The sequence below is a fragment of the Sesamum indicum genome, linkage group LG5 (assembly GCF_026168435.1).
Source record: "Sesamum indicum cultivar Baizhima isolate 11 linkage group LG5, ASM2616843v1, whole genome shotgun sequence".
Lineage (NCBI taxonomy): Eukaryota > Viridiplantae > Streptophyta > Magnoliopsida > Lamiales > Pedaliaceae > Sesamum > Sesamum indicum.
The window spans coordinates 17901906-17922781 of record NC_142661.1 but is presented as its reverse complement, the minus strand read 5'-3'; the positions used below and the strand labels follow the sequence as shown (position 1 = coordinate 17922781).

Below are 20876 nucleotides of genomic sequence, written 5' to 3'. Positions count from 1 at the left end.
AAAAGTCTTATAAGTGAGCAGATGGGTTGGGATCTCCTGTATGGCGAGAGCCCATACCTTATCAAGTTTCTCAAATATCATCTCAACCCGTCTCAACTATTCGGTGAGGACTGAGGACAATTTAGCGCCACACCGCATCATCATCACCTAAGTCAATCAAAATGCGACAACAACAATTCCAACTCAGAGATCGTTAGTTCGAAAACACGTCAATGGCCTTTGAAGACAGTTGCTTATCTGGCACCATTCCAGCAGTTAATATTACGTGATGGTCACAGTGTCTCATTCCTTCAATCAATCATCTCCCATGCCTATTTCAATCCCCATGTGGGACCCACCCACACACTCTTTGCAACCCAAAAAACAAAAAAGGAAAGAAAGAAAGAAGAAAAACACCACTTGCAAATAGTGAATGAAATGGGAGATGCAATATGATAATCTAAATTAGAAGATTCACTCCATGTTTTATGATGATTCTAAAATTTCAAATGACCAAATCTGAAATGGTACGTCTACAAGATGTTTAGAATTGAAATAACACAAAACTTTGAGGCGAATAATTGGTGTGTTGGCTCAATCGATAAGAATGAATCATTTTCTATTAGAAAGTTATGTATTCAAATCACTCTGCTCATATGTGGACAGCGATGATGATATCTTGTAAGTATCCTTACAAAGACTTATGCTTCTCAAAATATGACGAGGCTGGCCTGTATGGATGATCAAAGTCAAAATCATCCAAATTTTTTTATCCAAAAAAAAAATTACACAAATTACTATTGTTATTTATATTTCATACTCATGAAATACATCATAAATTTATAATTCATTATATATTAGGACCAACTTGGGTCCAAGCCCTCAAACCCACTCTTATAGAATTAATCTAATGTCTATTCATATGAATTGTTTGAGTTGAAAATTGTCATGATTTATTTTGGTTGCTGTGAACAATTTTATTCGTACTTGAGGGTTTTTTTTTTTTTTTTTTAATTTCAATATTTAAGTTAGGTCAGAAATAATTTTATTTGTAATTGACATGTTGAATTTTCTTTTCTTACACATATTTTTCTAGAATATTTTTTCTTAAAAAAAATAAGAAGTCGGGTCTATTGAGTCATGCCTGTCTTGATGGGGTTTGTGGGAGGGAGGGGCATAAATGTAACTACAAACTTAATCCCATAATTAGTCGTTCTTCATCAATTTTCATGCATAAAAATACCTTTTTTTCCCCTAAATCATATTACAACATTAATCACCTAGTAAACTCATTTCACATTTAAAATTTCAGTTTACAAATTTGTAAAGCAACTGACCAATTTGAGAAAAGGATTAATTATATTTGTAGTCCTGTAATAATATTCATTTGACACTATAATTCTTCAACTTATCAGGGTTGTAAAGTAGCCTACATTTTTAATTTTGCAGTTTAGGATAAAATTGAGCTGACTTCTCAAAGATGGTCAGTATTATAATGACTTTTCGGCCAACTTTGAAAATTCTGGGCAATTTTATCCTAGAGTCTTGAAATTAAAGAAATGAATGATCGTTTTACAATCCAAACAAATTATAAGATTAAGTGGTCAAATAATTATAATTATAGGACTAAATATGTAATTAAATAGTAAGAAAACAAGTGGTAGATTTGACAGAAAAAACATATATATATATATATATATATGTATTCAGTTTTTTTCCAAGAAAAGGAATCCGATCAAAACATAATTGGTTCTTTTTGTTTCGTTTTTCTTCTTACCAATAGAAAAAAAAAAAAAAAAAGTATGGGGAAGGTGTCTGCACTCAGCAGACTGCAACAAAGTCTTTAAAAAGGCAACTCTTCCCCCCCTACTTCCAATACCACCCATACCGCAACTCTAATAAACCCCTCTCTTCTCTCTCTCTCCCCCTCTCTCTGCAAATTTTACTTGTGTGCCTGTGCAGTCTACACAAATGGTATCTCTCTCTCTCTCTCTCTCTCTTTCATTTGTGTATGTATGTATATATATATATATATAGAGCAATGAGATGGTATATTTGTTATATGAATATGTTCATATATGTGCCCGTAGCATTAACTGTTGAATTCTACTTCTCCTTAATTTGTAGTTTTATATGCTACAACTAATGTAATGAACCCTAGTTTCTTAATCCATTCTCCGTCGGATACGTATTTATTTATTTCCGGTTACGAGTTTATATAATTAACTTTGCATTTGGGAAACTATCTTGATCGCTGTTACAACCGCCATGATCCATCACGACCGGTCGTAATTTGCTCCAAGACGTTTACCAGACCCCCAACTACTGATTCTCTAACAAACAATCACCATTTTGAAAGACACATCAGGTGCACTAGTGGTCACCCTCCGACTCCGGCCGGAGTGTCCTAATGCTGTTTTTCCGGAAATCATAACCTTTCGAATTAGCAAATAATTGGTGTATGAGAAATTCTAGGATTTTTTCCTTTTTAATTTTATCTTAGAAATTATCACCTTAAAACTCGCGGCTTAGGAACTGACGACGAAGTTTCTCCGTATGTAACTATGTTTGTATGTACTTAGAGATAAAGAATACTTAACGTATAATACAGATAATTAATTAATTTTATATTACCTGTCAAGTCTTAATTAGAGAATAACAATAATAGTAGAACTCAAGTTGGTATTTGATTAATTAAATATTGTTTTGATTAAGTTAATCTGTTTCCCACTAATTAGTATGAAAGAAATCTTAGAAAGTGGCAAATTGCTTGCTTGTTCACATTTCTTACCTTTAAGTGCAAATGCAACTAAGTTATTGCTTTTACTCTATAATATATATATATATATATATAAAAGAGTCTTTTTCAAGCTCTGGATTAATGCCATATTTCTACTTTTGATCGTAGACATGGCAAACACATTGAATTACGAATAGTTAGATTGATAAATACATTGATTATTTTCTAAAAACGAAAAAGTATGTGTCAATTATTCATATAACTGTTACAGTATGAAGTACGGAATACAATCTGAATTTAAAGTATTATCGTTGAATTTAGTGATCATCTTTGATAATTTTGTGAATTATTTTTAATTTAGATGACGTTATATAAATGAGTTTAGGACAAGGTATTAGATGGCTATTCAAAGGTTGTGAGAAAAAGGCATCTTGTTGTGCCACTTTTGCAGTTTGCTTGCACCTAATCCACTTTTAAATACTTTATAGAAGAAGCGTCCAATTATTCCTGATCGTACGATCTGCAAATCTATAATTGCTGCATTGTATTGCTGCTTTCCGCTCATAACTTTAGCACCTTCCCAGCAGAAAACCTGGAAAAAAATAAATAATTTCTATATATAAATATAAATATTTTTATTATATATAAATACCTATTTTATATTATTAAAAATTTGAAATTCAAATTATTTAAAAACTGAGAAATTATAAAGAAATAAAACAAATAAAGGGTCTTCTTTAGATGTCTAAGGCTCTGAATTAACTTTTGGTTCGGCCTAAGGTTGACTTTAGTTTCGAATTGTTGAGAAATTTATTGATTAAAATATTTTCGACAACCCAATCTACGTCATACCCATTTAACAAAAATTAAAATAAATAAAGAGAGAAAACCCAAATCTTGCTTCTTTTTCTTCTTTTGTTTAATAATTGATTGATTTACAAGGCCCACTTCATATGGGACAATTGTGACCAAAACCCTTTTGTTCACCGGTCGGAACAATGATTTTGGTAACATATGTAGTTTAATTTATTCGATTTCATTAATGATGATATACATAAATGGCCCCACTTTGGGAAATTAAATAAAAGTATTTGTAATTAATTCTTCTCTTTTTTGGTTCTTTGTGTTCTAACGCATATGCAGTCCCTACAAATAAGAAAATAAATAAAGTGATTTAGGTTAGGTGTAGCAATAAATAAAACAATTGCTACAATTATATATGACGTGGGGTGTAAATAGATAAATAATATTTTATTCATATTCAAAAATAAAATAAAATAAATATTATTCCCGTGCCCAAACTCAAAACCCAAACCCCATTTAGTGTCTAGATATAGGTATTTTTTAGGTAGGGTATAAAAAAATTGAGATAGATATTTATAAGGTATGGATCCAAGTAGGGTAATAACCACCCGTTGACAGTCTAAATTATGCTAAACACTTTCTTACACTCACTATATATATGTTTATTGTGGTTTAAATGCATTTTTTATTTCGTAAGTTAGTCTATTTTACATTTTATCTTTCAACTTTTTATGATACTATTTTGATCATATATCTTTTTAATTTTCATGATTTTAATTATTATTTTATTGAATTCACCTTTTTTGCCTATGGAACTGAACACCCACTAAAAAAAAAAAGACTGAAATTCCAAAAAAATAAAAAAAATATAGAATTAAAATGCTACCCTAAAAACTTAAATAGCTCATGATAAAGGACGAAGGATGCATTTAACCCTGTTTATGGTTTATTAGATAAATAAAGATCGATGCCCATTTCAAGAAACGACCATGGTTAAAAGTATTTGTAGATGCTACGTCTAATACTTGATACATCGGACAGTTAGACAATTGTTACATACTCATTCTTAATTAGGGGCAGGTATGTGATGATTGTCTACAGATTCAGTGCAGAGTACTCGAGTGTAGCATGAATTTGACCTCATCTTGCCATACATTTCAACTCACTGTAAATGAACTTGATTATAGCTTATTAGTACGAGTTTTTAGTATACATGCACAAATAAACTTGGTACGAAGCAGGTAACAGAATGCGACTTCGGCACAAAAGCTGTACTAACTGCACCGTTGTCACTGGAAGGCGAGGAATCCAATTCCAAGTATAAAGCTCCCAACATCATCCAACGCATTCTAAGCCTTCTCACCAACGTACGGCCAGGATCCGACCTCAACCGCCTTCAGGCAAGTATTCGAATTACCTGATGATTCTGAAGCAAAATTTCGGTTTATTGCAAAACTATCATCCTCTGCATGTATACAACGTTGGACTTACGAAGGTTAAGGTATATTCAGCTACCGCCGCAGTTCAATATTCCAAAGTCTCAGCTGCAGTGCTATGGAGAATCAGTGTACAGCATTAGCTCCAACATGTTGAGCAAGTGTGCAGAGGGGGAGACGCCGCTCAACCGTTTTGTATCGGTTGTTGCTTGGAGCATATCGATGGTACGTCCATTGGCCTTTGGGTTGGCCCCTTACAACCCGATTCTTGGAGAGTCCCATCATGTTTCGAGGGGTACGCTTAACGTGCTATTAGAACAGGTAGACGTGTTTGTATTTGATGTTGCTGTTATTATGGTGGCCTAATGGATCCTTAGTAGATTTGCACAACTTCTGTGATTAGAATGTGTTAAACATTGACATTTTCCTCGTTGTTGTTGGGCAGGTTTCGCATCATCCACCTGTCAGTGCGCTCCATGCAACTGACGAGAAACACCACATTGATCTGCTATGGTGTCAATCTCCCTTACCAAAGTTTCACGGTAATCGGCCTAATGCTTTATTGTTGTCAGCTTAAGTTGCATATGATTATAGCTGGTTCTTTTAGCCCTTTTAGGGACTGTAATAGAGTTAAAATTTCAAGCAACAGGGACTCACATTGAGGTTGAGGTGCATGGGAAGCGGCAGCTAAAGCTGCTCAACAAGAATGAAACTTACACGATGACTCCGCCCAATCTGGTCATAAGATTCTTACCAGTGCCTGGGGTTGATTGGTTGGGGAATGCAACAGTCCGATGTCAAGAAACTGGCCTTGAAGCAGAGTTGTGTTACAGAGGGAACTCGTTTTTGCCCCGACCATCTGTACATAGGTCGATTAAAGGAAAGATCTTTCTGTCATCGATGATGGAGACTGTTTATGAGATTAACGGCCACTGGGATAGGTAATTCTCTTTCAAACAAAGGGGAATCGATAATGTAAAACATGATCATAGGAATTACAGTGTAATCTCTTCAGAAAAATCAATTAGTTTCTTTATAATATGTCTATATCTCAGGAGAAGTATGTATGTATCTGTCACTCTAGTTTTCAGGTGACCGTTGTCTGTGCATGAGATGAGTACATTGTGTGCTTTGGCAGTTCCATTACATGTAATCTCATTGTTTTTTAGTTGGCTTGTTGTTCAAAGTGTAGAACTGTCACGGTGAAGGATGTCAAGACTGGGAAAAAGACGGTCATCTACAGCGCAAAAGAAGCACTCACCGGATTGAAGACTCCCATCGTTAAGGATCCGAAGGTAGACATATTATCAAAAAAAGCTCTCCAACAATGAAAAAATATTCCCCATGCTCAAGTTTTACATTGCAGATTCTCCCGACTTTAAACATACAGCCCATTGAAAACGTTACGGCTCATTTTTGTTGATTGTCGTCTTGCGTTGCTCATCATGAAATATTGTTCATTCAGGCAGTTTTGTCGACCGAGTCGGCTGTTGTATGGGGTGAAGTGAACCAAGCAATCCTGCAGAAAAGCTGGGATAAAGCGAGGGAGGCTAAGACCTGCATCGAAGAAAGGCAAAGGCAGGTAGCCAGAGAAAAAACGTCGAGAGAAGACGAATGGTCCCCTAAGCATTTTAGTGTATCTCACAGCAAGGAGAGTGGGTGGGACTGCTCACCAACTCACAAGTTGGTTCCCCCAGCCCCTATTGTTGTTAATGACTGATCTCTTGTTTAAAGGGGAAACTGCATTCAAATTAAGCTTAAATATACTACATCGATTGATGTCTTAGTCTAATACAACACGCCCTCATCAACGTAATCTTAATTAAATGATCATTCCTTCAACTATGATTGAGTTACAGAAATCACTCATACTGCTTGAATAATTACACTGGGACACGTTGCCAGGATGCCTCATAGCAGATACTGCCTGTCAGTGATATTTTCATTACACAAACACACGACGGTGTAGTGGAGGCATCACAGTAGACCCGTGTTAATGCAATTATATGAACAGAATGAGTAGCTTTAAAGATTTGAATATAGGTAAGGGAGTGTTATGTAATTATTCCTAACTTAGCTGGGAAGATTTCATTCAAGCTGATCTAAGCATAGGCTTATTACATTGCCCCGGGGTTCTTGTCCTGAGATAATACATAAACAGTTCTTTGAGCCTGGAATCTAAATCCAAGCCTATGTTGTACTAAGACATACATTCTTAACTTCTTGTCTGCACCAGATTTAATTTGTTTCACATGAAAACCAATCTGTTCCAAACAAGTCTACATAGCCAAACAGGTCACCTACCCACTTACTTCTGAAAAATGTTCACAGCAAGCAAGCCAAGCCTGCCTATCCAAGCTACTGTGCACCATCGACCTTCACACATTCCTGCACATCTGATTCACTCATCCGCTGGAACGATATCTCGCAAATTGTAGCCAAAAGGGGCTTCCATGACCTGGACTTGGATGATGACTGCACTCCTGATAACACCTGATCGTTGTCCATTATGATGCTGCTCTGATCCGAAACCAGCCGGTTAGGACTCGCTGCCAGTGAGCTCCAAACCGGGCTATTGCCGTTAGCAGCGTTTCCCGACTTGGATTTGGAGAGGCTGTTTTGAGCCATGGAGGCCAGCTTCCTGGCTACTGGGGCCAAGTCTAGCGGTGAGATGTTGGAGGCAAAGAGCGTATACGGCAGCAAGAAGTATATGCGGCCGGGTTCAAGGAGAACGTCTGGTTTCATTGGCGTGGAGGCAGCAGCCAGCAGCTGTGCCTGAGTGAACAAAAAATGCGTTGGTGGCTTGCCAGTGACTTGAGCAACTGTGACAGGATCAGATCTCTCTTCAATATACCCATTCAAATGTACAATTCTTATGTTTGTTTTGGTTTTTGATTGTTTTGATGAGGGTGATAATCTTATGCAAGAGACATTGCACCCCATCTCTCTCTCTCTACTCAGTGCAAATATGTTGAGAATATAATGCATTGAGTAAGATCATATAAATCATGATCAACCTTACCGAGGGTAGAAAATTCTAACAATATGATCACGTCAAATCAATCAATTTATTACAAACATTTTTGTAGTTTTTATTATAATTGATTATTTTTTCTAGACCGAACATTAATTATATTATAAATGTAACGTACTCGTTATATAATTAAATTAAAAGTCGAGCCTGATTTGTACTAAGAGATCTTACCATTGATGTTCTTGTGTTCCTTGCAGTTAGGGATAGAGCAGGAAAAGTCTTTGATGACTCAGTTTGGATTTCAACTCAGCGAATTATTATTATGAAAACATAATAATAATCAGGCAATAATAGTTTCTGGTTTTGATCACTAACCAGACCTGTCTGTTTGAGTGGACCTGGATTTAATCAAGGTCAGACAGTAAGACAAAAGTTCCCTTGGCCCGTTCATCGTACATGCAACTCTAATTGACCATGTCATTTTTCTACCGTGTCAACTATAACGGGCTTTTCAAACTTTTTTATAATTATAAATATATTTTTATTATTTAAAAAATTATAAATACTTCTTAAAGGTTACGATCGTGTAACAAATACTTTCTTACAATGAGTTATCATGAGAGGTATTTGTTAATTTTTCAAATAATGAAGGGATAATTGTAATTATGACAAATTTCAAGAGAACTCATTATAATTTATCATTTTTCTCTATTTATTATTTTAAAAATAAATATAAATCGAATTAAATTTCGTTGCAGCTATCACATAGCTCTACTAATTAACATAATAAGTATATTGATATCCAGTATTTTACTAAATTAAGTATTATGAATCGAACACCATCATTTATATACTATATATATATATATAAAATGAGGAGCTTTCTAGTTTGTGTTTTTCTTTATTGAGTTTACCTACTATGTTGATTGTAAGAAGGCAGGTTGAAAATGAAGATGATAATGGGAGCATTCTGTTCTTGTGATTACCTGTGATTACCCCACTGCACACGAGAAATTGGACCCCGCTTGATGGTGCTTGTCGGAAGTTGATCGATTCTCAAGACTTGGAAACCCTTTGATCACGGCATGTTTATTGTTTTCTAACAGTGGAGTAGTGGACCATCACGCTAAAAGGGACTGTTTGGAAGAGCTCCATCGACTTTGAGTAGAAAACCATTTTCACCGGGTTTGATTTCGATAGCAAAAGTAAAATAGTAATTTCATATAAAAATTTAATTATATTAAAATAATTTTAAGTCACTAAACTTTAAAAAATTATTAACAAAATATGTATCAAATAAGAATGAGTATATATTTTTATATATGCAAACAGCTCAAATAAAATGAGTATTGTTCTTTAATTCTTTAACTTTCTAAAATTGCAAATGAGTCCTGTAAGTTTTAATTTGCTCAATTTTAGGACATATTTCGCTGGATTTTTAAAGTGGTCAGAAAACGGCACATGTTCCTGACGTGCAGATTTTAAATTGGGGAATAAAATATAATTGGCTATTACTTTCATGACTTTAAAAAATGGTGATGTGGCATCCAATGCCATGTCACCCCCTCTTCCCCAATTCCTAAGTTTCTCCCCAACTCCCTTCCCTAAATCCCTAATTTGCCCACCCCTTCGCTCACCACCGCCGCCATCACTCTCTCAGACCTCCATCAGAAAAATCACAAACCTCTTAATTTGGACAAACTTTAAAAAAAAAAAAAAAAAAAAAAGAAAAAGAAAGAAGAAGAAGAAGAAGAAGAAGAAGAAGAAGAAAAAGAAAAGCCCAATTTACAAATTCACAAAAACAATAGAAATTATCCAAAATTTATAGAAATTCAACGAAATTACAGAAACATATTAGAAGTTAACTAGAAAAATCATTATTGCATCAAATTTACAATTATACAAAAATTACACAAAAATCACAAAACTCTCGGTTCGCAGACAAACCAAAAAAACCCCAATTTACTTTGCCACCCAAATATGATAGAGTGAGTGAGTTGGGGGGCAGGCATCCTCACGCAACTGGTGGTGGTGGCCTCACCAAAATGAGAGGAGAGAGAGAGTGATGGTGGCAGGTGGAGGTTTCAGAGTAATGGCGGCGGCGATGATTCATGGGGTGAAGATGGTAGGCAGATTAGGGATGTAGGGAGGGTGAATTTGAGAAGAGGGGTTAACATGGCTGTGGATGCCACATCATCATTTTTCAAAGCCATGTCACTAAAGCTGTAGCCAATTATATTTCTTCCCCGAATTTAAGATCGGCACGTGAGTAACATGTGCTGTTTTCCAGCAATTTTAAAAAAATTCGGCAAGAAGTGTCCTAAACCCGAGCAAATTAAAAATTTACAGGACTTTTTTACAATTCTAAAAAATTAAAGAACTAAAATAAGAAATGAGTATAATTAAAGGACCAAAAATACTTTTAATCCATAAAAAAAATATATAAAAGGCATTCGTGTAGTGGTATTATACTATTTTCTCTTGTTCGAGTTCAATTGCAGGAATGCACAAAGGGATTTACATTTTTCCAATTTTTTTGGGACCCACTTCATCCTTATATAATTTTAATGAATTTTTACCACAATGATCATATTTAATAAAATTTTCAAACGTGGAGGATAAATGTGATGAGCTTGAAATCAGAAGGATTAAATCCAAATAAATAGCATAGTTGAGGGATAAAAGCGACAGTTACCCTTGACAAGGTAAACAAATTTTATAAATTTGCTTTTTTCTTCTTGATTATTTTATAAATTAATGATTTTGCGGATAATTGTATTCATACTGATTCTTGTTTGAGAACAACAAAAAACCCTTATCAATACCCTGAAGAAATTAATCATTATTCAAATTTGCAACCATTAGGATGTATATATAGATACGGTATGTTTCTTGACATGCATGCATGCACCACCTATACATACATATATATATATATATACACATCTCCACACCATTTCTTTTATCTTTTTAATAACAAATATTCTCTATCTACAACTCAAGAAAATCGTATAACATTATTCATTTTCGTACTGTTGGTCGATTTTCGCATCCAAATTTCTTCTCCGGAGAAAGCCCGCAGAGGAATTTCTTCAATGCGCTCGGGTCTCGCTTGAATTTCGGCAGCTTCTCCAGCGCTGCAACATATTCAGGCGACAACTTTCCAGTGACTTTGAAAGAAATAACGATCGACCGGAGCAGGTCCCTGCACAGGATCCGTTTCAACTTGGGCGGAGCCGCGGCCGGAGGATCGAAGAGGAGGTTCACGCACTTCTCCACGGTATCCCGCCGCCGGGCTGGTGATTGTGGACTACTCGCTGCTGAGGCGACGGAGAAAAGGAGGGCGGCGGAGAAGAGCAGGATAATGGGGGCCATGGGTTTGGGGTTTCCGGCGAGGGACGGCGCCATGTGTGGATGTCGATTGAGGGTTGAAATGATTTTTGGTTGGTTTTTATTGGTGGAATGAAGTGTTGGGAGTTACTCATAGCGTTGGTATTAATTCTTGATGAGTATTTATTAGGATTGCATGCAATGCAGGCAACCTGCGGTTTTATTGTAATGTTATTGAAACTGAAATCTTGGGAATCAAACCTCTATGAACGAAAAAATTCTAACTCGGGTTGGATCTAATTTTAACTACTTATATGATAAAATAGAATAAATTTGTTATGTGATTGATATACACTTTAAAAAAAAATAACTAATTACATATCAACTTATGTAAGATTGCATTTTGAGTTTTGAGAATTCCGATCATTTTACGCATGGCAATGGGTCGGGGCTAAATCGGAATCCGACTTGCCTGTAGCGAAATGGGTTTGGATTAATTAATCGGATCTTAAGACGGGTACCAATCCAGCTTTTGGAAAGCCAGCCAGGAATTATAGGACACGGTATTGATAAGATCACCCCCTGATAGTACTTCATATATGTTTGCGGTCGTGGTACACTTAGTGTGTGCAGTGAAAGGCAAAATTTTATGTAATAGTTATATAATTTTATAATATTTATCAGATAAGAGAATGTAACTTTAGTTTTATGTTCTATTGTAAATATTTTTCAAAATTAAATCAAATATGATGAATTTGATGCGATATATTTATAAAAAGAAATAAACGTTGTAAATTGGAAGAAATAAATCACAACAAATACTAATTGCAAATTACATATATACCAGAGAAATCATTCCTAACGTAACCTAATCTGTACCAGTAAGTAAAGGGACATGAACAAGAAATTAGCCAAGAAAACATAAATTTTAATCATATAAACAGGCAATGAAGATTTGAGAAGTTGATCAGACAAGGGCTTTTTGAGATGGCAAATGTGCAAAAGAAGGTATTTTCTCACAGCTATATATCACAATCTCTTTTTCCTGCCAAGGAAAAATGGGGAGACAATTTAATTAAATAATTGAAGAAGCAGGAGAAAGAAAAAGATAACTGTAATTGCCAAGGGAATATTTGCAACTTTATAATCCAACTTCTACAAAGGTCAGCCATAAAATGCTGCCCTAAGTCCCCACAAATTTTGTCCCAAGATCAGAATGTAACATAAATAGCCCAAATGTAGGGGAAATTTTTAAACATCAAATCATTGTCCCCAAGGAAGCAACATCGGCCATTTCTTCACCTTTCAGCTTCATTTGAAGTCACCCTTTACATTCTGCCAGTTTGCCGTTGCACTCAAAAAGAAGCGATCTTGGGGAGCAGAAAGCCACACAAGAAATGGAGACAATGGGGGTCGAATGCAACACTTGACTCGACCAAAAAATCAATACTGAAGTTATCACCTCCGCACTCAAATGGATGTATAATTGGGGAATAGTTGCAATAAATTATCAAGCGTTTCAGGTAGAAATTTCCTGGCAAACAAATAACATGGCCGTTGATTTCCATTCCACAAGCATGGTCTAATCTGGATTTCTTTCTGCAGTGGAGAAGAATAAAGTTTTCATCATCAATACTGAACTACATAACCCTCACATAGTCTAGGGGAAAAAAAATACTGACCCTTTCGTCACTTGTAACATGCACGCTGTCACTAATAGACTGCAACAATAATTGGAAAAAAGTGAGTTTGCAGTCTTTAGCCAATTCAGACAAAAAGCAAGATATAAAGCAGAACTATTATGCTTTCTGGATTGGGAGGCCAAGGTGCCTGATGCAATAAAATGGAGCCCAGAAAATTGTATAACACAAACATGGATCAATAATATCACAAAAACCATGTTTATAATAGTTCAATCCCCTTCCAGTGATATAGTTCGTGCAATAAATTACAAGAATTATATAAATCCATCATAGAGTGCAAGGGAAAAAATCTGCGAATAAGTATGCAAGAGGAAGAACTTGGAAATTGAAGTGATTTAGGATTCAGTGAGAATGAATGAAAAACTTAAATGGAATCAAGGTAAAAGGTTAGAAAGAGCAGTCATACCGTAATATTTCTCATCAGCTCTAAGGTCACATCCTGTGCTCTGTACGATTTTGGGTGCCACTTCCCTTCGGACCAATCAACATGTGTTACGGACCAATTGGCTATTCCAGCTGGATCAAGCATCTGAAATGACCAGTCGAAACTATACTGATTAAGATAAAGAAAAAAATAAAAATTCGAGAGGGAGACATTTTGACAAAAAAAAGGAAGCAGAAAGGTTCTTACATAGAAAAAGGTGGGCAAATAGTGCTCATCAGAGTAGCAGTTGCGTCCCTTTTCCATGCCTGGCTGTTTAATCAAAAACAAATGGAACAGTCAACTCAGTAAAATCTGCTAGTAAAGTAATAAACAAAAGAAAAGTAACAGCAGACAATTGATATTGGGGCAACCAATTAGAAGTTAAAAGCTCCAAGCAGAAGAATGAAAAAACTAGAACCCTCAACTGAAATACAGGGCACATGCAGTCAATAATCTCCTTTGGAAAATAAAATGAAAAGTGGCAACATGTTTATCAGAGAGTGATGTCAAGAGGGTTTTATCTTGGTATAATGTTAAATTCACATAAAAACTTAAAAGCATAATAATCTGCTTTTCCTCAATGCTTTCACAAGTAAAAGAGTGTCCATCTTTTATCTCAATAGCGAAGCAGTTCATCGAGGAATCTATACATTTCCACTTATATTGAGAATAGATAGTAATCCCTCAGCCCACCATGTTACAGATTGTGGAGTAGTCATGGACTCATGGCATGAACAGGTAGACTTTTGAGCAAATCCACAAACTTGTACAGGCCACAGGAATGAATTAGTATAGAAATAAATAGCTAGAGGGAGTTTCCAAGTGTATACAGTTAGATATCTAGTAAATCATCACAAATTAAAACTATTATCAAACAATCGTAAGTTGTCTCATAAAGCAAACTGCTGGTCACCTTGCAATGATCCCTGAATTTTGAATAGTAGAGACTGTCAGCCGTGATTATAAGAGCATGTTGCCGCTTCATAGTGAACCACTGTATTGCCCAGTAACAAAAATAGTTATTCCAACTAGGTAACTGAAGGTGTTAAATTGAGCAAATTGAAATTAGGTTAATCTAACTGAATTTGTGATGCAAGCAAGCACAGACATTAACTCTATACAGTTGGAGTGTATCATTTTAGATAACTTGATAATAAACTACTGGACATGGCAATGCAATAATAATGGACTTCCTTCTTACTTTAAAAATGAAATTCATAAACAATATAAAATTTCACATAGATTATAGAGAGCATTGTTTGTCACATATTATGCTTTTTCAAAGTAATAAATGAGAAGAATGGAAAGAATATATTTGAAAGTTTTTTCTTTGCACAAATGCTGCCAAAATATGAAACACACCTGGGCACCCTTTCGAAAGTCTTTCTTCTCAACTTCAGGTAACATATACTCAATGTACCTGCCACTTCCATGTGGCCCAGGATCCTCAAAGCTGCAGGAAACAGGAGTAGTGCTTACATCTCATACTAATCTTTAACCATTGTTGATGTTAATCACCATAATGGTAGTCAGATAAGAATAAGTAGAAACTTAAGGCTGAAGTCTCTTATTCACTAATGACAATTACAGAAACATCCATTCAAGTTCGTTCATATTTGCAGAAAAATCATTTTGAGTTTTATCCAATTTAGATTAAATTCTATAGAGATTTACATTTCTGACTTACAATAAAAATGTTAAATTATATTCCACAATAAAATGTATTCTAAGTTATTTTAATTAAAATCATTACGATGTAGAATATTACTTATGCATCTCTTCCATTTTATTGTTTCAATTACCTTATCTATTTTTCAAAATTAATGAGCACCACAACAACGATAATTCATTATTTATTAGGATAAACCATAAGGGATCTAACTACCCAATAGAAAATTCTAAAGGAATATAATTATAATGTGTCAAACCCTACAGCAGCTCTGTAATTTGGAAAAATCTCAAGGGAGATTAGTGTGACTTTTAACTAAAGCAAAACAGTCGATTCATATAAAAATGTTAGGTTTCTCGTACTGGTGTTAGCATTAGGAGAGATGGATGTTGTATTCACACAAACCTCATAGGTTTCAGTAATTATCGGTATTCCATACAGGTACTACATGTCAATCCAATTAAGTTGTTTTCATTTTTCCACTACTTGAGTCTCGCTGTTTATTATTCTTTTGTGGATATCACTTTTGTACGATTTGCTAAATTAGCTGCATTTCATTTTTCATTTCACAATGCAGAACAAAAGATATAAGTCAACATCTATTCAAGATGCTACACCAAAAAATGAAGGGTGACAAAATCCAAAGATTCGCAGACTTACCAGTCTACAAAACTAACATTGGTGTACATGAGATAGTTGTACACATAATCAAAATCACGAAGTGGTACGCAGCTGCATTCCAGGAGAAATGCTTAATTAGTATCTAAACCACCAAATTAAGAACCTGAGGACTATTCTATAGTAACCTGTCTGAAAGTAGTACAAACTGCTGGTTGTCGGGATCTTTCAGCGCATTTGCCAGAAGCCGCCTCTCTGCATCAACCATTGAAATTTTTCCCCATACTACCTGCAATTGTGAACCATTAATAGAATGTTAAGCTAATGACAATTACAGTTCTACTGACAGTAGGTCGTCTCGACTTTTAGATGATACTTAAGCAAAAGGTCAAAAATAGTAATCTCTATGCCCAAAGAAAATTTTGAGATTTCCTTTGTGTTAAGAGGCACTAATTCTTTAACAAACAAAGAATAAAAATTGGGTTGTGGGAGTATCACTAGTCCACATTATTACAAATAAGTTAAAAAGTAATAAAAATAGTGGTTTCAGTTCAATATAGCAGATCAAGTTCAATGAACAGGTGGATTTACATTATACAAGACAATGTGATGTCAATTGACTTGAAAATTAAGATGTGTTTTCACAATGTACACGTCAACAATGGTGTTACATTTAGCACTGCGCTGAAACCAGATGAGCACAAAACTAAACCCCCATTCAGCATCAGTCATAGACATATGTATATATTTATTTTATCCATGTGTCGGCTTAAAGTTCTACTTCTCTTTTGGTAGAATAAGATAGATACACAAAAAACAGACACTTGAAGATAAGTTTGGATAAATACTGAACTCCATAAACATAATTTATTTTTTGTTATTGCTTTGGAATGAACAAGAACAAGTAAAGAAATGAGGAAAATACCTTCTCACTACGAATTTCCCGGTTGATAAAATAACGGCTAAAATGTACAGGTTTATCCTTGGACGCATGCACATACACTGAGAATCTGCCTTCATGGCCCTGCCACATAGAGGGAAAATTTGGGATCATGTTTTCTTCAGATTAAAAAGATTGACTACCACCCAAAAACACAAAGTAAAACAGTAAAGTTTATAAAACAAATAGCATATTCTTTCCCACCTTCACCTAATGAAGCTAATGCTATTTCCTTTCAGTTTTAACCTCATAGCAGCAGTAGTGCAGCCAACTTCCTACATTCTTACACCTCAACATAACTTGATATTTCACAATGCATTAAAAAATCCACACACTGCTGATCCAACAAATTTAGGCTTATAGCACCATTTCAATCCAGGGAGTATACACCCCAATGATTTAAGATATAAATCAGAAAGCAAACTTAGAGCTCACGTAGCGACAGGCTCATGGTCTTAAAGGACAGATATTGTCAGAGTGTAGACAATGCATACAGTTTAAACTTAGATAGAGTACAATTTTATCTGACTAATTTATATCAACTATCTTTTGAACATTAAGGTGGGCAATTTTGTACAAGAAAAATAGCACATCTGGGATACCACTATCTCTATTTTCTTGTGGTTTGGAAACATCATCATGCATAGAAAATACAGAAGCATCAACGTAATTTTATTTTTGCTTTTGCAGAAGCTCTCAAATACTTTTCCTACCTAGATGAACTTCGCCAAAAAAAAAAAATAGAGATTATCCATTGATAAAGCAACAGTCTTGAGAGGAAACAATGTTTTAACTGATATAAAACTGGACTGTTATAAAAAATAGACACTTCCATAACTACAGTAAAAAATCCAACAGAAATGTTAAGTCCAGAATGGCATCAGTCGTTAAACAATGCATAGCAACTAAAAAATATAATAAACGATTTATCTGTGGTAGTTTGAATAACATCCATTATCCATAGAGCATGACCCATCCATTAAGTTATCATTGATGATATGTGCCCAATTAATTCATAGTACACTAGGTATTATATGGAAGTTTTCCATATACTGCTATAACATGTATCCATTTGCCTTCTACCGTTGCAAAAATCAAAATAAATATTCTCCCCTTAATCATACACCTGCAGCATGCTTTCACCAAGTAGAACATAAATGAAGCTGACATTCAAAACAATTTCACCCTACTCAGAAGCAGGCAACAAGTTTGATACAAAATCCAATTTAACCTAAGGAGAAAATTATATTCATAAGCACATAGGAGGCAATACAATGCACCTCTTACCATAAAAATTGTGCAATCTTATACCGCATTCATGAATTTAATGCTAACAAGCATAAAATCAACACGTGTCCTAAACAAGCTAGCCATCGTTACTAGTCAGTATCAGATTCTACAAGCAACTCATGTGCAAACCAAAAGACATAAATGCTCTATATAGATTACAATTCTATGAAAGACACTCTATTTGCGTCAAGATTTGCAGAAGCAGTTAATAATAGTAACTGAAATGGAATTCAGCATTAAAGAAAAACCAAGTACCTGGAAAAACTTATCCCATAGCTTCTCAAATGGTAATGCCCCTGGTGTCAGAAACAGGAAAGCAATTTTGGGATTCTTCGGTATACTTTGATTCATATTCAAAATATCTCTAATTACAACACGAGAAGCAATCTCATCATCCGTTAGTTCTCTAACAGGCGCTGGCGGAAGCCAACCTTGTAATGCCTTACAACCACGAGATGAGAATACATAACATGCTGCAGAATTCTGGGGTGGATACACATATGCACAAACTAAAAATAAGCTAACTAAAGAAACCAATATGATAATCCATGTTGGCTTCTTTAAATGACCACGATGGCGGGGCGCAGGCAGCATGGGCATGTCTTTCATGCCTAGACGCCACGCCTGAGCTGACTTCATCTAGAAATGATGCATCACAGTTCAACCCCAACAAATAGTTTGTTTCTTCTTCCCCAGCTACCACGACAAGTGATGTATCAACTGGGCCTAAAGCAGACCCCGAAACACCAGGTCAATCAGAATCTAAACCTGCAGAACAGCCATGTATATAACTCATATCCAGCTAGCATGAGAATTACGAATTTCAATTACTTCAATGAAGATTGAAGTGTATCTCAAACTCCAGTTAAATTTAAAGTGGCATGGTGATTAGCAAGGAAAACTATAGTAAGAGGAACAGAAGTTCCATATGACAAAATGCTTACTGGGCAGCACTAAAAACTAGCAAAAAGAATGTGCACCAGTTTCAGATTGAGAAGGTTGTAAGATAATTGAGAACTGCTATATATCAAGATGAGAAATATCATTACAGCTCAAATCTGCTGTAATATATGAAATCCCCAACTTCAGAGTCTAAAGGGTGCAAAAACATAACTTGTGCATCTTATCATAAAGTTCAAGTCACCAGAGATTAGCATTCACCATAAGACATCATCCACAACAAATTTCCAATCTGACTGAGCACTAGACCAAATTTTAAAAATGTTACAAAAGAATTGCTCCATCGTGTAGAAAGGATCAGAAAGAAGGGGGAAAAAAGAGGGGGAAATAATCAGTCCTTCATACAAGTGTCTGGATTTGAGATCCTAGTGTTAAGAAACTCAAATCACAAAGGATCAAATTGGGGTTAATAGAAATCGAATGAAAGGTATATGGTAACGAATTTGGTAGATTCGAATTTCCTAGCCCCCGTAACCAACAAAGAACCCCACAAATTCATGGCCACAAAAAGTCAAAAATCAACGGGAAAAAGATGTCGCAACCAGAAAGTCAAAACGCAACCCGAGTCTTAACCGAATCCAGAATTTTGCAACCCTCTTCAAATCACAACTCCAACCCCGCACGCATACACGAACCACTCAGATATCAAACATATCATATGTCATGTTTGAACTCTGTCTACACACATACGGAAAAGATACCGCCGTATACAACGGAATACGCAAATAAATGTAGCCCCCATAACAGCAGCATTAAATGAACCTTTTCCCCCACTCCCACCAAAAACTATACAGAAATCAAAAACCAACCCGTTAAACAAGCAACGATAAACACTTAAAACCAAGATCATTTATGCATTCCCACAGCGAACAGTACCTGATTGATTGGACAGTCGAGAGAGCTGGAAAAAGAGATCGGAAAAGTTGAATCTTGAAGCAGAAAGATCTGTATGCAATGTATACGTAGGCCTATATAAATAACTACAGTGTATATGTGTGAGATCTAGGGCACTTCAAATAATTGAATCAATCAGAGAGACTGTGCGTATGCTGAGACGATGACTATATATATATATAGATTATATATGAAAAAACCTAGATAAATCTCCAGAATACAGATGGATACATATATAATATATGTAAGGATTTTGCGGATGGGTTTGGAGGATTCGAAGTTCTGGTGTGTGAGCAGTGTGTGTAGTATGTGTGTTTTTTGGGGGAGAATTTGTATTTGTATTAGTATTTGTATTTAGGGAGAGAGACAGAGAGAGTTGAACGTTCTATGGGTTCTATGGCTCCGTCCAAGCACAAAAACACTTCTGCCGGCTATTTTTTCCAAACAAATTTATAAAATTACCTTTTTTGGAAAAATTAGGAAACACTGACCACGCGCTGGGGAGAACGCGTGGGAAATATTTTTGGTTTTAGGTTTATTTAATAAATAATAAGATGAAAAGCTTAATTGAGAAAACATAAAATTGGAGGAAAAATAATAGGGAAGATGTGAGAAAAAAAAAAAAAATACTCAATTATTTTGTGTGTAATCCTAATTATATCAATTCCTTAAGAAATAAAAACATATTTAAGTATTTTCTGTTTACCAATTTTTATTGTACAAAAAAATCTAATCGAATTAAACTCGTAACTACCTCAACGAGAAGAATTAACGGTCGTAAAATATTTTTCTTGTCAAAGTCAGTAAAAAATATTGCTCAACATTGTTGCCGCAACTCTGTTTGTGAATTAGAAATCAAACCCTTATTTTACTGAATTATGTATTATAAGTCAACGATCGTCAACTCATAACAAACCCGCGTAAACTACTTCATCAGCACTAAAAATGTTTATTCTAAAATACGTGGATTTTTTTTTATATTTTTTCAGAGAGATAATATTCAGTGGCTTTTTATTTTCACCATCACATGAATTAAAAAATTTAAAAAGAGTTATAGCACGCATTTATTATTACTATTATTATTTGTTTTGGGTATTTAATTATTGTTGATTATA

General features: G+C 35.0%; 2 protein-coding genes across 4 annotated transcripts; one reads left to right on the top strand and one right to left on the bottom strand.

Moving 5' to 3' along the window:
• Positions 1-1796: 1796 nt before the first annotated feature.
• On the top strand, positions 1797-6745 carry LOC105161654 (oxysterol-binding protein-related protein 4C). 3 transcript variants are annotated; one of them, XM_011079411.3, is made up of 7 exons: positions 1797-1953; positions 4765-4923; positions 5035-5280; positions 5405-5501; positions 5603-5900; positions 6152-6254; positions 6425-6745. In XM_011079411.3, the coding sequence occupies exons 1-7, from the start codon at positions 1951-1953 to the stop codon at positions 6677-6679; spliced, it is 1161 nt and encodes a 386-aa protein (XP_011077713.1). In that variant the 5' UTR covers positions 1797-1950; the 3' UTR covers positions 6680-6745. The 3 variants fall into 3 exon arrangements, with proteins under 3 accessions (XP_011077713.1, XP_011077712.1, XP_011077714.1); XM_011079410.3 differs by having other exon boundaries at positions 1818-1953; positions 4762-4923; XM_011079412.3 differs by having other exon boundaries at positions 1829-1953; positions 4762-4923; positions 5609-5900.
• Positions 6746-12360: 5615 nt separating this feature from the next.
• Positions 12361-20163, bottom strand: LOC105161652 (glycosyltransferase BC10). The gene is made up of 11 exons (XM_011079407.3): positions 19744-20163; positions 18163-18675; positions 16603-16701; positions 15866-15966; positions 15720-15791; positions 14753-14843; positions 14304-14384; positions 13598-13660; positions 13373-13495; positions 12946-12984; positions 12361-12862 (listed from the first exon to the last, which is right to left on the bottom strand). Exons 2-11 carry the CDS (start codon positions 18544-18546, stop codon positions 12734-12736), a joined length of 1182 nt encoding a protein of 393 aa, XP_011077709.1. The 5' UTR covers positions 18547-18675; positions 19744-20163; the 3' UTR covers positions 12361-12733.
• Positions 20164-20876: the final 713 nt, after the last annotated feature.

Coding starts and splice junctions, on each gene's coding strand:
- LOC105161654 (XM_011079410.3), top strand. Junction 5,901..6,151: donor ATTAACGGCCACTGGGATAG/GTAATTCTCTTT, acceptor TTCAAAGTGTAG/AACTGTCACGGTGAAGGATG. Junction 6,255..6,424: donor CCATCGTTAAGGATCCGAAG/GTAGACATATTA, acceptor TTGTTCATTCAG/GCAGTTTTGTCGACCGAGTC.
- LOC105161652 (XM_011079407.3), bottom strand. CDS start 18,546: ATGAAGTCAGCTCAGGCGTGGCGTCTAGGCATGAAAGACATGCCCATG. Junction 14,844..15,719: donor AATGTTAGTTTTGTAGACTG/GTAAGTCTGCGA, acceptor TGTTTCCTGCAG/CTTTGAGGATCCTGGGCCAC. Junction 13,496..13,597: donor ATTTGCCCACCTTTTTCTAT/GTAAGAACCTTT, acceptor TGGTCATTTCAG/ATGCTTGATCCAGCTGGAAT.